Raw genomic sequence first — 13,290 nt, forward strand, 5'->3', positions numbered from 1 at the left:
GTGGGCTCGCAGGGACTTGTGCTTCAGTTGGGGGCACCCCGAGGGAAGGGCCTGGGAGCAGTTAGGGGGCCAACAGAGCCACTGCTAGTCCAGGTGCATGGAGCCCCCAGGCTGGGGAGAGGGAGTCGCCTCCTTCAACCTGCAGGCGGTGTCACAAGAGACCAGGCCAGCGGGGTAGGGGCAGGGAAACCGCCCCTGCCCAGGATGGATGCGGCTTCACTACCAGCTCCCACAGGCCCTGGTCCCAGCCCAGCACCGCCCCCCCAGCCCCCGCACCGCCCAAGGGTCTGCAGACCCACGGGAGGTCGCGCAGACCGCGCTGGAGCCAGTGGGGCCACGAGCTTGGCGCGCAAGAGCCACCGGCGCGGACAGCGCCCGTTCCTCCCCGCCTCATGGGTGGAGCCCATGAGTCCTCTTCGGCTCCCCAGCCAGGGGCCAGGAGAGGGAGGCCACCCCACAACGGCCCCACCCGCCCACCTCGGGGGCTCAGGGTCGCTGCCCATTCACGCCCAAGCGGGCCACCCAGAAAGCCCCATTTGTCGGCATTGCGGCCCATGCGCTTTTGTTGGATGGAGGCAGTTGAGACGCACCCAGGGGCCGAGGTCCTGCGCGAGGCGCCCACTATGGGCGGGGAGCGGAGAGGAGGAATGGAGCTGCGAAGGGAGAACGGAGCTGCCCTGCGCACCCGCCTCTCCCGGCTCCACTGAAGTTCACCCCCTCCCGCCTCCCGCCAAGGTCTGGCCCCCGGAGGCCCAGCCACCCGGGCCGCGGGGCCGGGGAGGAGCGGCTGCTGGCGGCAGAAAGGCAGGGCGCAGGCCGCTCCCGGTGCGGGGCCTGCCTGCGAGAGCACCGAGGCCCGTCTAGGCAGGCCCTGGAGGCAGTTCCCGGAGAATCAATCCCGAAACGAATGAACCGGGTCAAGAAAAGCCCAGCCTCTCTCTTTCTGAACCCCGGGTGGGGGAGATGGCTCTGCCCCGCTCGGTGCTCTAGTTCCTGGGGGACGGGGTCCCCAGTGCTCCGCGCACTCACATCCTCCAGCCGACCGCTCAGATCCATCTGTGTGCGCCTGTGCCCCAGATAGCGGGAGACCCAGGCTGGGGGAGCGGGTGGTGCCCCACCTTGTCTCGCGGAGCACGTGAGCACAACAATCGGTGGGCTTGGCGCCCACCAGAGATGCACAAGGGCGCGAAGGTCCTTCCAAGGGTGGGAACAGAGAGGCCCAGAGTGAATTCTGAGCGCTGCGCATGGCGCTGTCGAAGTGCCTTTATGGTGGCGGGAGAGTGAGGAGTGGGGTCCCCCCCAAAGCTGTGAGGGCTCCAGTCTTGACGGCTGCCCTGAGGAAGCCACGTGTGCTCCGGGGAGGCGGAGCTGGGTGCAGCAGTGCAGCCAGACTCTCCAGGGGCCTCCTTCTGCGCGCTGGGGAGAAAACCTCTGAAACAGCGCTTGCTTCGGGCAAAACTCTGAAGATGCTGGGGCGGGGGATGAGTGAGCCTCCAAACGCAAGGTGCCAGGGGAAGCGCTGGGATGGATCCCAGTGCCCACGTGGGACCCAGTGCAGGGCCTGCAGAGAGAAGCAAAGGCTGCAGCCCGTTCTGCACCCAGGATGGGCGTCTGCCGCGGCTCCATCCCGCCCCTGCCGCCTCCTGTCCTCAGCTAGACTTCTGGTCCCCGTACCTCGCGGAGGCCGGTCAAAGCAGAGCCTCGGTTTTAGGGCCTGTAAAGTGGTCTCATCCTAGTTCCCCCTTCGCTGCCAAATGGCGCAGCGAAATGCGGGTCTTGTCTTCAGCCCACGTCCCAGGTGGAGGGGCACGCCGCGCCCTAAGGAGGCAGAGCCCGAGCAGCGCACGACCCCCGGCAGCGCCCAGCCCTTCCAGCCCGGTCGGGCCGGCGCCCAGCCAGGCCTCCTACCTCGCGCTCCCGGAGGTGCGGCCGGCAGGGGGAGCGAGGCGGAAGGGAGCCGCGGCCGCTCCAGGTGAGGGATGAGGACTTCCCGCAGGCGGCGGCGCGCGCGGACACGGTGTGCGGGGCGTCGCGGGACCAGAGGGCGCGAGCTCTGTCTGGGCGGTGGGGGCACTGTGGGTGGGGCGGTGGCGGGCGGTGAGGAGAGCGGCGGATCGCTCCGGGAGGGACGGAGGAGGGTCCGAGGAACTCACCCCGGAGGCGCGGGAGGCGGTGACTCCGCAGCGTTCAGGCCTCTTTGGGCCCCTGCAGTTGGATTCCAGCAGGGACCGGGCGTTGACAGAGGGGTTCGGGGTCTGCAATTGCTCGGGTGAGTAGCTGCAGCCGGGGAAGCAGGGTTGCCAGTCCCAGGCGGAGCGGCATGGGGGGGCCCTGACCTCCTCCAGCGCTCTCTCGACCAGAATTGGCCCATTGGCCCATGCCACAGCGTCCTTTCTGCTCCCGCGCTTTTCCCCACCTAGCGTGGCCTCCCAGATCCCAGCTCAGGCATGAAGGGGTTAATGAGGGGCTGGGAGGACCCCATCTCCTGTCTACCACCTCAGACTCCGAGGGCCAGGGACCTCAGGACAGTGTCCCAGGAGGCTGACCCTGCGACTCCAGAAGCCCCAGAGTTTTTCACTTTCATTTCTCCTTTCTCAACATTGGTGTCTGCCTCAGACTGGGCACCTGCCCACTGTCTTCAGGTGTTCGCCCAGGTATACAAGGAAGGCTCCCCAGGTGCACAGGACACAACCACGGGCACCCCCACATGCCAGGACAGCACACATCCCAGATGGCATACAACCACATGCACCCCACGCACCCACCTGCAGGTTGGATGCAGACCACCAGCAAGAGGTACCCATGGTGACCGCTCTGCATGCCTCTCTAGGTGCAGACCCTCAGCACGGGCTCCCCTCCTGCAGCACCACCATGACCTGCCCCCACCAACTCCCCTGCCAGCCGGGCTCTCCCTCCACCAGGAGCATCTCCACCTGGGGTCCTGGAGGCCTGGCGCATCACACCACTCCCTGGACCTGCTCTTGGGCCCCACAGATCACTGTCACTGTCACTGTCACAACCCCACATGGCCACTGTGGGTGGGGGGCACACCCTGGCAACAGTTTCCCTTTTCTGGCATGGTCCACAAAGCTGCAGCCCCAGCCTAGGGGGTGGGGCGGGGCTCACTGTACTTGAGGTCGCACGCACCCACCCCAGTCACACAGCAGGGCCCACATGCTCACCGACTTGCCTCCAGCCATGTAGCTTTCCTGGACCTCAGGCCCAGGAGCCAGGCGTTTCCCGCTGGAGCCCACTCCCAGGTCCCCAGTTTCTGGGCCTTCCTGCCTCAGAGCCAGCATCCCCTCCAGCCTGGGATCTGAGGCCCTAGGACTGTAAAAACCCTGAGAGAGGCTGCTGCTTCCCACCCCCGTCCAGGCAAGCGCAGGCAAAGCAACAGAGGCCTTGGAAATGGAGGCCTGACTGCCAGAGCCTCAGTGCAGGGCCAGAGAGGATCCTGGGAGCAGGGAGGCCTGGCGCCCTGCTGGGGAGACTCTGGACTGGAAGGCCATGGATGCCCTGAACTGGGCAGAGAGGCCTCAGAGGCAGTAGGTGTGCGGAAGCACAGGCCAAGTCAGGTCTTAGCGTCTGGGATGCCTGGGCCTGAAGGCCCAACTGGGCAGCAGGGCCTTCCCAGGCGGGCAGGCTGGCTGTGGGGTGGGTGGTGAGCGAGGGGCAGCATACGACCCGGCCGGCGGCCTGAATTCCTCCGACGTGTCCTCGGCTCCCTCGGCCAGTCCAGGCCCCGCCCCCGGCCCTCCCTGCACCCGGCCGGTGCGCGGGGAGGTCGGAGGAGCGGGCACTGCCCACCCTCCGGATGTATAAGCGTCCTGGCCAGAGGCGGGTGGTGCGCGCGGGTGCGCGTGACGCTCGGGCTCCCGGGCTGCTTGGCCTGGGCGGCGTCCCTCTGCTCAGGGTCCCCAGCCACGACAGTGAGCCGACCGAAGAGGGCTGGGGGCCGCTTGCTGGGCTGGGTCCTGTCCCTGAGCACCGAGGAAAGGACGACGCCGTGGCCCTGGGGCTGTCCGCCTGTGGCCAGTGCCGGAGCCCGGACTGCCCTCTCCTCACCCAGGTGCAGGGGCAGCCGGGGAAGAGGAGGCGGGAGGACAGGGGCAGGGCCGGTGCCCCACAGCTTCGGGCTGGGGCTGGGCGCTCCCAGCATCCCCACCTCCCCTCGGGGGCTGGGGAAGCTGATGGCTTCGCTGTACAGAGGGAACCCAGGCCTCGGGGAGCAGCGGGATGTCCAAGGGGTGCTGGTCATGGAGGCCCCTGGGAGCAGAGGCAAGGGGCCCGGACCTTGAAAAGCAGGAGGGCCCACACCCCCAGGGCTTTCAACCCATCAGGGCCCCTCGGCTGCCACCGGCCCAGAGTGGGGGGCCGTGACACCATAATCCCCTGGGCCCAGGGCCGGCGGCTGTGAGTGGCACCGCAGGCCCCCGCCCCCGGGGCCCGAGGGCTGGGCCGGCCTCGGTGGGGCCGGGTGCACGCAGTCGGAGGCGGCGCCGGTCAGGCCGCCGGGCGCCTATGGACGCACGGAGCCCGCTGTCTCCCCGGGCCAGCGCGTTCAGCATTGCCTCTCTGGTTGCAGCAGAGGCCGCAGAGCACACCGCTCGCCTGGAACCCGGGTTCTCCGACCCGGCGAAGCTTCGCAGGCTGCTGGGATCCCCGGCCGGGATGCACTTCAGCACCGTCACCAGGGACATGGAAGGTGAGCCTCCTGCTACGTCTACACGGACCCGCCCGCCAGATCCCCTGCCCCTGCTGCCGTGGGGCCCAAGCAAAGAGGGTTGGCAGGATCCGGGCAAAGAGCGGGTGGAGGGAGCTCTGGCGGGGTGAGTTCCAGGCTTCTAGCTTGGACTCTAGGGTGGAGAGAAAGGGGGGCATCCTGCCCAAATTCTGTGCCCCCGTCCAGCCTGGGGACCCTCCAGCCTGGGGACCCCGCTGCAGAGACCCGCACGCAGCTAGACACAGGAGCAGAAGAGGGCGAGGGGAGGCTGGGAGGACAGGAAAGAAGGACCAGAGAAAGGCGGTGGCAGAGGGGCCGTGAGCTCAGAGAGGCGGGAGGAAAGGAGAGGAGCGTGAGATTGTCAGGGGACACGGAAAAGGCGGGGGGCAGCGGGAGAAAAAGAAATTGAGAAAAGGAGAGAAAACAGAAAACCCGAAAGAAGAAAGATGAAAAGGAAATGAAGAGGGCAAGAACGAAAGAGAAGAAAGTGGAGGAAATTTTACGAAAGAAAGTTGAGTCATAAAAAAAGAAAAAGAGAAAAGAGTTCAGTTTTTATTCAAAAAAAAAAAAGAGTTAAAAGCCATGAATAACAGAGAGACGCACGCAGAAAGGAGGGGGACAGGCAGACTGAAAAGAAAGACAAAGCGCTGAGGGGCTAGCAGGAAAAAGAGGAAGAGGCAGAAAATAAAGCAGAAATAAGGAGACTCGAGAGAGATAGTGGAAGGAGGAAAGAGGATGCGGAGGGGAGACTTGAACGAGGAAGACAAAGGTAAGGAAATAACAAATTGCAAAGAGCCCGGAGAGAGAAGTGCAACGCGGGAGGGCGGCAGAGCGAGGGGCGGCCGGCGGGCGCTCGCTTGGGGGAGCCGGTCCGGGCGGTCGGGGGGCCGGGAGGAGGCGGGGGCGGGGAGGGGGCTGGGGGAGGCCATTGTCTCGGCGGGGGCGGGGGCGCGGCGCGGGGCGGGGCGGGGCGGGGCGGCTCCGCGGGCGGCGGCGTGGGGCGGCGCGGCCCGGGGCGCAGCGCAGCGCGCGCCCGCCACTCGGCCCGGGGCGCGGGGCAGCGCTCACCTCGGCGGGGCGGCGCGGCCCGCGGGTCATGATCTCCGCGGTGTCCAGCCCGTGGCTCACGCAGCTCTCGCACTTTTGCGACGTTGCAGCCTTCACGGCCAGCAGCCTGAGCGGCCTGGGGGCGGCGGGGGGCTTCCCGGGCGCCGCGTCGCCGGGCGCCGACCCGTACGGCCCGCGCGAGCCCCCGCCGCCGCGCTACGAGCCGTGCGCCGCCGCCGCCCCCGGCGCCCCGGGCCCGCCGCACGCCTACCCGTTCGCGCCGGCCGCCGGGGCCGCCACCAGCGCCGCTGCCGAGCCTGAGGGCCCCGGGGCCAGCTGCGCGGCCGCCGCCAAGGCGCCGGTGAAGAAGAACGCGAAGGTGGCCAGCGTGAGCGTGCAGCTGGAGATGAAGGCACTGTGGGACGAGTTCAACCAGCTGGGCACCGAGATGATCGTCACCAAGGCCGGCAGGTCAGGGCGCCCCTCCCTAGCGGCGCGCCTCGGTCCGACGCACGCGAGCGGGGCCGGCAAGCGGGGTGGGGGCGCGGCCGGCTCCTTCGCTCCCGGGTCCCGGCTCCGGCGACAACCGCTTGGCGCGCGGGCGGAGGGGCCGGCGGAGGAGCGCGGCCGCCCGGGTGCACCCTCAGCCCCAGGACGCCGGCGCCTGAAGCAGGGGCCGGCTCAGCTCGCCGGGCCCTCCCAGGGGCCTCACCAACTGGCAGATCCCAGTGGATCCCAACTTTTCAGAGGAAACTGCCTTCTTTGGTTCCCTAGTTCAGTCCATCCGGGCTAAATAGAGGCGCAGCCCGGCCATGGGGCAATGGTCTGGAACGTTGTAGGAGAGAGTTAAGACCCTTCAAAACTGTGCTGTGTTTCAGGGGAGATTGCTATCCAGTCTTCTCAGGCCTACGTCTCGGGCGATGGTGGGGCCTGGCTCTGCTGCTGGGGCCGCCGCCTTCAATTGGCCTGTGTTTGTTTTAAGGGCCCAGAGAGAAGGGGAACAAGTTTTGCGATGCAACCAATTTGACCGGCAGACAAAGGCGGGTGCCGGTCTGTGTCTAGTGTACACAGGAGACACCAGCTCTGGGTCCACACAGCCAACGGGAGCTCAGGGCCTGTTTGCAGAGCCTGCTCGTGGTTTCTCTTTCCGTGCCGCGGCGTCCGCCCTGGGAGCCTGGGGCCTGTGCCCAGCTCCAGATCAGGGGTCTTCTCCAGGCTCTCCCGCTGGCCTGGGCACTTGGCCTCCCCCCGCCACCCCATGAGGACTGTGCCCCAGCCTCCGGCCCAGTCCAGCCCAGCAAGGGCCTCGGCGGGGCCAGGCTCGCCCCAGAAGCCAGCATTCTGCAGCCCTCTCCGGCCTGCAGAGGCGAGGGCAGGCGTGGCAGGCTTGTCCAGGAGGGCTGGCATCTGTTTTCTGCCCACCGCCCGCAAGGAGTTGCCTGTGAGGGGAAGCTGCAGGACCAGCAGGTGGGGGCCTCATGCTGTCCTCCAGGGCCCAGCGGCCCACACTCAGGGCAAGGCCGGCCCATGGCCAGTGCCCAGGCTACGAGCCACAGAATGTCCTTTCCAGAGCCCGGGTCAGTCACCGAGTCGGAGCCCAGGGAGGGGAGAGTTAGGGGACCCCAAGGACACAAGCCAAGTCAGCCCTGAGTAGCTGCGTCTTGGGAACTTGCGTGTGTCCCCGAGGAAGGTGGGGAGACTCCAGCACTGGGTGGGAGGCAGGGCCTCAGAGTCGGGACTGTGGACTCCAAGGCTCGGCCTTACTGGAGGGACTGGGGAGCAGCCGCAGATCCAGCCGAAAGGGCGACTGGGACTCCTCAGAATCACACGGGCTGCCTCGCTTTCACTTTGTTTGAGCCGGGAGCTTAGGGCGGTTGATGAGATCGAGCAGGGGAGGCCTGCCCGAGGGCGGAGGATCCCGGGGGCCGGTGTTACTGCCGGCTGAGGCTAGCTCGGGATGGGACGGCTGCATCGGCAGTTGCTAGGCTGGGTCTACATGGGCAGAGTTGGCGGAAGAAGCCAAAGGCCTATGTTCAAGAGTGGAGGCTTGGCTCGAGCACTGAGTTCGCCATTGTTGTGTTTCTAAAAAGGGGGCAGGGGGCTGTCCTGCCGTCCACTCGCCCTCGGCTGGGCAGGGGCTTGGTCGGGTTAGTCAAGCAGATGAGTGAGGGGAGATGCGATGAGGGGCCTCCCCACCCAGCACAGCGGCCGGTCGGGCGGGGAGGCCATGTCCTGGGCTGGTGGAGGCGGGTCGCCCTGCCCTCCCCCACCTGAGGTGACCGAGGTCCCACCGCCCCCAGGCGCATGTTCCCCACCTTCCAAGTGAAGCTCTTCGGCATGGACCCCATGGCCGACTACATGCTCCTCATGGACTTTGTGCCCGTGGACGACAAGCGCTACCGGTGAGCGCCCAGCCGGGCCTGGAGGGCGGTGGGTCCCTGCCTGGCCAGGCTGGTGAGGGTGGGTGGCCCAGGACAGTAGTGACCGGTGCCCCCTCCCCACTCCTGCCAGACCCCAGACCCACACGCCCCATCCCCAGCAGTTCTGGGGAGTGGCCCTCAGGGGGTCATGCAGGCTGGGCCCCCACCGTCTGGCCCCTCGCACACAGCCCCTGCCTTTTCCGTGTCCCCCTCTCCCGAGAGGTGAGCGCCGGCACCCCGTCCCTTCCCCCACCCCCCGGGAACGCTGGGCCCCAGAGCTGGCAGGAAAGGTGGGGTGGCCAGGAGAGATTATGCAGGGCGGGCCTGGCCGCCCGGACAATTAACAGCAATTAATAAAGAGAACCTGGTCCGCCCTGCGCCCTAGGCCGCCGGCGTGGCCCAATCTGGGCTCCCGCCGCGCCGGCGACACAGGAGGCCCAGAGCAGCGACCCGCGTGCGGCGAAATGTGGCGCCAGGGCCCGGCTTCCTCCCTCTGGTCGCTTCCTGCCGCTTGTGTATCAGGACGGGGAGTTTTCTCTTTCCTCACATTGCCCCTGGAAAAGCTCCCCGTTCACCTGTGGGAACCTCATCAGAGGCACCTTCGGGGTTCCCTTGGCAAGGCCCTCACCCCAGCATGCTGTGGCCCCTGCCCCGGCGTCCCAGGTACGCCTTCCACAGCTCATCCTGGCTGGTGGCCGGGAAGGCAGACCCCGCCACGCCCGGCCGCGTACACTACCACCCCGACTCACCGGCCAAGGGGGCACAGTGGATGAAGCAAATCGTCTCCTTCGACAAGCTCAAGCTGACTAACAACCTGCTGGACGACAATGGCCATGTGAGCGACCCCCCCAGGCTACCGCCCTGTCCCCCAGCAGGCCCTCGGGAGTCCCTGCTGACTGGAGCCAGAGGCAGAGCTTGGGCAGCTTGGGTGTGGATGAGGGACAGACCGAGGAGAGCTAGCCCTCCGGTCAGGGGCTCGGGGACTGGTGGGTCACACTGCTTCCCTCTCCCCACTCCTTGTGTTTTGCTGGAGGCTTTTTAACTGGAAAGGATGGGGCCGTGCGGGGTGGGGGGTGAGGGCAGCAGCCTTTGGAATCCAGGCAGTGATGCCCCACGGCCCAGCCTCCTTTTGGGAGCTCAGGGTTCTGCCGAGTTGTCTGGAAGCTCACTGCCCGTCCGGACCTTGGCTGGTTTCCTAGCTCGGCCCTCACCACCTTTCTTCCAGATTATTCTCAACTCCATGCACAGATACCAGCCACGCTTCCACGTGGTCTATGTGGACCCGCGCAAAGACAGCGAGAAATACGCCGAGGAGAACTTCAAAACCTTTGTGTTTGAGGAGACACGCTTCACTGCGGTCACTGCCTACCAGAACCACCGGGTGAGGCCCTGGGTGGCCCGGTCAACACTTCTGGGCAGGGGTGCAATTTTCAGTTGCTGCCTGGGGGACAGAAGGTTCCATTCCTGGAAACCCCACTCGATGGAGCCCCACCCCCAGAGCCTCAGGCCACCCCCTCCCCTCTGCTGCAGGCGGACCAGCCTCCTATCAGGTTGACCTCTCAAGGGGGAACTGTCACTGTGGCCTGAAAGTTTGTTTTCCAAACCATTCCGGAAACTCCCCATCAGGGGCCTGATGCGCAGTTTACCCAGATTCCTAGGGTGCTCCTCCACTCTGGACCACAGCGGGGTGGGGGGTGGAAGTGACTACATTCCCATCCCAGCCGGGGGAGCAGGGTCTCTATCCTAATCACTTGGGACGGAAAAGACAGGTTCTTTAGCGAGAAAGGGGTCTCCCCAGCACCCCTGCCCCAGGAGAGAGGCACAACCCCTGCGGGGGAGAGAGCAGTTGTGAGCCAGGCATTTCTGGTCAGCGGAGAGTAGAGGGGCCCTTACTGAGTGGGGGAGGGCTCTCCTAACGCTCCCCTCCGCTCCACCGAGGTCCGGTGGCCCCAAGAACAGGGGCTGGAGCCGGGTGTTCAGTGCCCGCTTTCCTGCAGATTACCCAGCTCAAGATCGCCAGTAACCCTTTCGCCAAAGGTTTTCGAGACTGCGACCCCGAGGACTGGTGAGTGTCCCCCGAGGAGACGGCGAGCGAGCGCGCGGGCGCCTGGCCGGGCGCCCCCTGACACGCTGCCCATCTCCCTCCCGCAGGCCCCGAAACCATCGGCCCGGCGCACTGCCGCTCATGAGCGCCTTTGCGCGCTCGCGGAACCCCGTGGCCTCACCCACACAGCCCAACGGCGCTGAGAAAGGTAGGGCCGGGGTCGTGGGATCTGGGCAGACGGCAGCGCCCGGCCTCGCCCGCGCCGCAGGGGCGCTCGCGGCCTTCGCGCGCCGGTTGCACAACGGCCGCGGCGGCAGGCAAGCGCGCACTCGCCCGCCCGGCCCGACGGCTGCGCCTGCCCGCCCCGCCCGCCGTCCCAGTGGAGGGCGCGGGCCCCCGGGGAGGGCCCGGGGCTGGGCAGGGGCGCGGAGCGGGGGCAGGCGCGTTCTCGCGGGCCTCTCCGCGATTCAGCCCTCGGCCCTCCCCGCAGACGCGGCCGAGGCCCGGCGAGAATTCGAGCGCGACGCGGGCGGCCCGGCCGTGCTCGGGGACCCGGCGCACCCGCCGCAGCTGCTGGCGCGGGTGCTGAGCCCCGCGCTGCCCGGGTCCGGCGTCCCGCTGCCCGGCGCGCCTGGAGGCCGGCCCAGCCCCCCGCACCCCGAGCTGCGCCTGGAGGCACCCGGCGCGTCGGAGCCGCTGCACCACCACCCCTACAAGTACCCGGCCACCGCCTACGACCACTACCTCGGGGCCAAGAGCCGGCCAGCGCCCTACCCGCTGCCGGGCCTGCGCGGCCACGGGTTCCACGCGCACGCGCACCCGCACGCGCACCCGCACCACCACCCCGCCGTGAGCCCCGCAGCCGCCGCCGCCGCCGCCGCCGCTGCTGCGGCTGCCGCCAGCATGTACTCATCGGCCGGGGCCGCGCCGCCCGGCTCTTACGACTACTGCCCCAGATAATGTGGGCGTCCGCCTGGGGGTCCGGTCCACCCAGCCCGGGGCCACCGCAGGCCCCCTTCCCGGGCCTCCAAGCCGTGGGGCCTCCATCCGCCAGCCCCAGAGCTGTCCAAGGACCTGGTTCCCTGGCCCCAGGGCCACCGCGGGTCCCTCCTCGGCCTCGAGGGCCCCGGGTCCGCACAGCCAGTGCCAAAGTGCGCGGTTCGCGCCGGAAGGAAGTGATATTTATTGTTCTCCGCGAGACCGCGACGTCCCCCGGCCCGGCTGGCAGTTGCAGTGTAGACGACCCGAGAACCCGTCTGCAGGCGGTGTAGATACTTGTAGATATTTGTAGATAACTGTAGATACCGCGCCGGCGCCGCCTTGATAAACGGTTTCGCCTCTTTTGGAAGCTGCCTGAGTGTCCATTTCTTTGCGTCCAGTCACATCGCGCGGGGTGTCTCGGGGAGAGCGAGTCCGGGCTGACTCGGGGACTCGGGGTCTCCCTGCAGCCGGGTCCTGGGCGGGGCGGGGGGTCCCTGAGGTACGCTCCGAGCCCCTCCTCCCAGCCCCCTCCCGGCCACGCCTCCCTGCGTCCTCTCCCCGCCCCTCCCAGCCCGGCCAGAGCGCCCCTCCCCCACTGCCACCTTGTGGCCCCAGGTGTGCATCCGGCCTTGTTAAATTCCTCACTTGGCGGTTGTCCCTTTTCTAGAACTTGGGCCCGCACCCCTGGCCTGTTTTCAGGCCGGTGCCTGTCCTGTGTGTTTTTCCACGGAAGCTGGTATAACGGTCTTGGTCGTGCAGGACAGGACACTGTCCGTTGGGGGCTAGGAAGGGGAGAAGCCCTGACTCTTATCGGAAAGACAAAAACAGGTAGTTCTGCTCTTGTAGCATTTCCCTGGCTGGCCCTGGCTCAGGCCTGCGTTTTCCCCTGTTTATTGACTTTATTTGCTGCGAGCGTCCCCACGGAGTGACCTGGACGGGGCCACAATGACAGTGGTCATGAGTCATCTTGAAACCTGCCTGTGAAGCGTTTTTCCCAGGCCAGGTGGTGAGGGACCTATTAGCTCAACAACAGGGATGGGGCCAGAGGAACCCTTTGATCCCTCCCTTCCTGAGTCCAGGCAGGAAGAGCTGACAGCCTGTCAGCGTCAAGGCTGCCGACTTGGACACGAGACGGACGGGAAATGCAAGTGGCCGAGGTTTTGTCCCCCTTCTGTGCCTGACCCAGTGTATTTGTGTCGATCGCTGCCAGGAGGCACCACATCTCCAAGGACACAGCCAGGCATTTCCTGACGCCTGCCCTGCGCTGGACTTTTTTCCCGGATGTGTTGGTCCTGGAGGCGGAAGTGACCTAGAGCTTAGCAATTGGACGACAGGAACTGTTCCCTTGAGGCAGGTCTAGGAAGGGAGGTGGTGACCAAGGCTGCTGAAGGGTGAGCTCTGGAGCCAGGGCCCTCCAGAGCCTCATGGGGCACCTGGTGCCCGGACATGAAGACTTGCAGCACTGCCTGAGTGGCCAGCAGGCTCCGTGGACAGAGCTTCAGGAATGCACTCCTGAGGGCAGCCCTGGACACCACCACTGATGGACACCATCTACTCCCCACTGCACATCTCCCTCTGGGTGAGCCAGCTGTGCCACTGGGCTCCCCTGCTTGGGGGCCACAAATGCACCCAGCACCCCCTTGTCCTGGGAGGCCTGCAGGAGTGATGGGCAGTGGTTTGCCCTGTTGAACTAGTTTTCCCTGTGGGCGCCGGCCACCCCTTCGGGACCACTGTGGTTCTCAGGCCTCCCTCTCCCCACTGCACACTTTCACCATCCAGACTGGGGGAAAACCATGGGTGGAGAAATCTCTTTTTTGGTTTTGTTCAAAGCTAAAGTGAGGAGATGCTTCCCCTGAACCAACGCTGGCACCTGGCGTTTGCAGGTGAAAGGACTCAGCGGAGCGTGGCCCCTCCCAAGATCACCACCCACTGGAGAGGGAGAGCCCTGCTGCTGTCTGATGCGGGGCCGTGCACGCGCTGATGAACGGGACAGAATAAAGGTCAACGTCGGGCTCCCGGCCGGCTGCATTTGAGAGCCTGGCGGCCTGTGGGCTAGACCCTGCAGACGGTCGCCT

The 13,290-nt window shown here is 66.7% G+C and overlaps 1 protein-coding gene and 1 long non-coding RNA gene across 5 annotated transcripts; one reads left to right on the plus strand and one right to left on the minus strand.

Moving 5' to 3' along the window:
- Nucleotides 1-1,268: 1,268 nt before the first annotated feature.
- On the minus strand, nucleotides 1,269-2,714 carry LOC132436432 (uncharacterized). The gene is made up of 3 exons (XR_011246704.1): nucleotides 2,154-2,714; nucleotides 1,675-2,073; nucleotides 1,269-1,561 (listed from the first exon to the last, which is right to left on the minus strand). It is a non-coding gene; the product is annotated as an uncharacterized lncRNA (long non-coding RNA).
- Nucleotides 2,715-3,842: 1,128 nt separating this feature from the next.
- TBX1 (T-box transcription factor 1) lies at nucleotides 3,843-11,582 on the plus strand. Of its 4 annotated transcripts, XM_060028558.1 has the most exons (9): nucleotides 3,843-4,069; nucleotides 4,586-4,705; nucleotides 5,881-6,241; nucleotides 8,071-8,172; nucleotides 8,854-9,025; nucleotides 9,416-9,571; nucleotides 10,188-10,255; nucleotides 10,342-10,442; nucleotides 10,725-11,582. In XM_060028558.1, exons 2-9 carry the CDS (start codon nucleotides 4,672-4,674, stop codon nucleotides 11,192-11,194), a joined length of 1,464 nt encoding a protein of 487 aa, XP_059884541.1. In that variant the 5' UTR covers nucleotides 3,843-4,069; nucleotides 4,586-4,671; the 3' UTR covers nucleotides 11,195-11,582. The 4 variants fall into 4 exon arrangements, with proteins under 4 accessions (XP_059884541.1, XP_059884540.1, XP_059884539.1 ...); XM_060028557.1 differs by lacking the exon at nucleotides 3,843-4,069 and having other exon boundaries at nucleotides 4,534-4,705; XM_060028559.1 differs by lacking the exons at nucleotides 3,843-4,069; nucleotides 4,586-4,705 and adding an exon at nucleotides 6,753-7,237 and having other exon boundaries at nucleotides 6,231-6,241.
- The last annotated feature ends 1,708 nt before the right edge of the window (nucleotides 11,583-13,290 follow it).

This window comes from Delphinus delphis, chromosome 13 (assembly GCF_949987515.2).
Source record: "Delphinus delphis chromosome 13, mDelDel1.2, whole genome shotgun sequence".
NCBI lineage: Eukaryota > Metazoa > Chordata > Mammalia > Artiodactyla > Delphinidae > Delphinus > Delphinus delphis.

What these genes read in the sequence shown, in the direction of transcription:
- TBX1 (XM_060028556.1), top strand. Translation starts at nt 5,820, where the DNA reads ATGATCTCCGCGGTGTCCAGCCCGTGGCTCACGCAGCTCTCGCACTTT. An exon ending in CTGCCTACCAGAACCACCGG is followed by an intron (nt 9,572 to 10,187) that starts GTGAGGCCCTGG and finishes GCTTTCCTGCAG; the next exon opens with ATTACCCAGCTCAAGATCGC. An exon ending in GCCCAACGGCGCTGAGAAAG is followed by an intron (nt 10,443 to 10,724) that starts GTAGGGCCGGGG and finishes CCCTCCCCGCAG; the next exon opens with ACGCGGCCGAGGCCCGGCGA.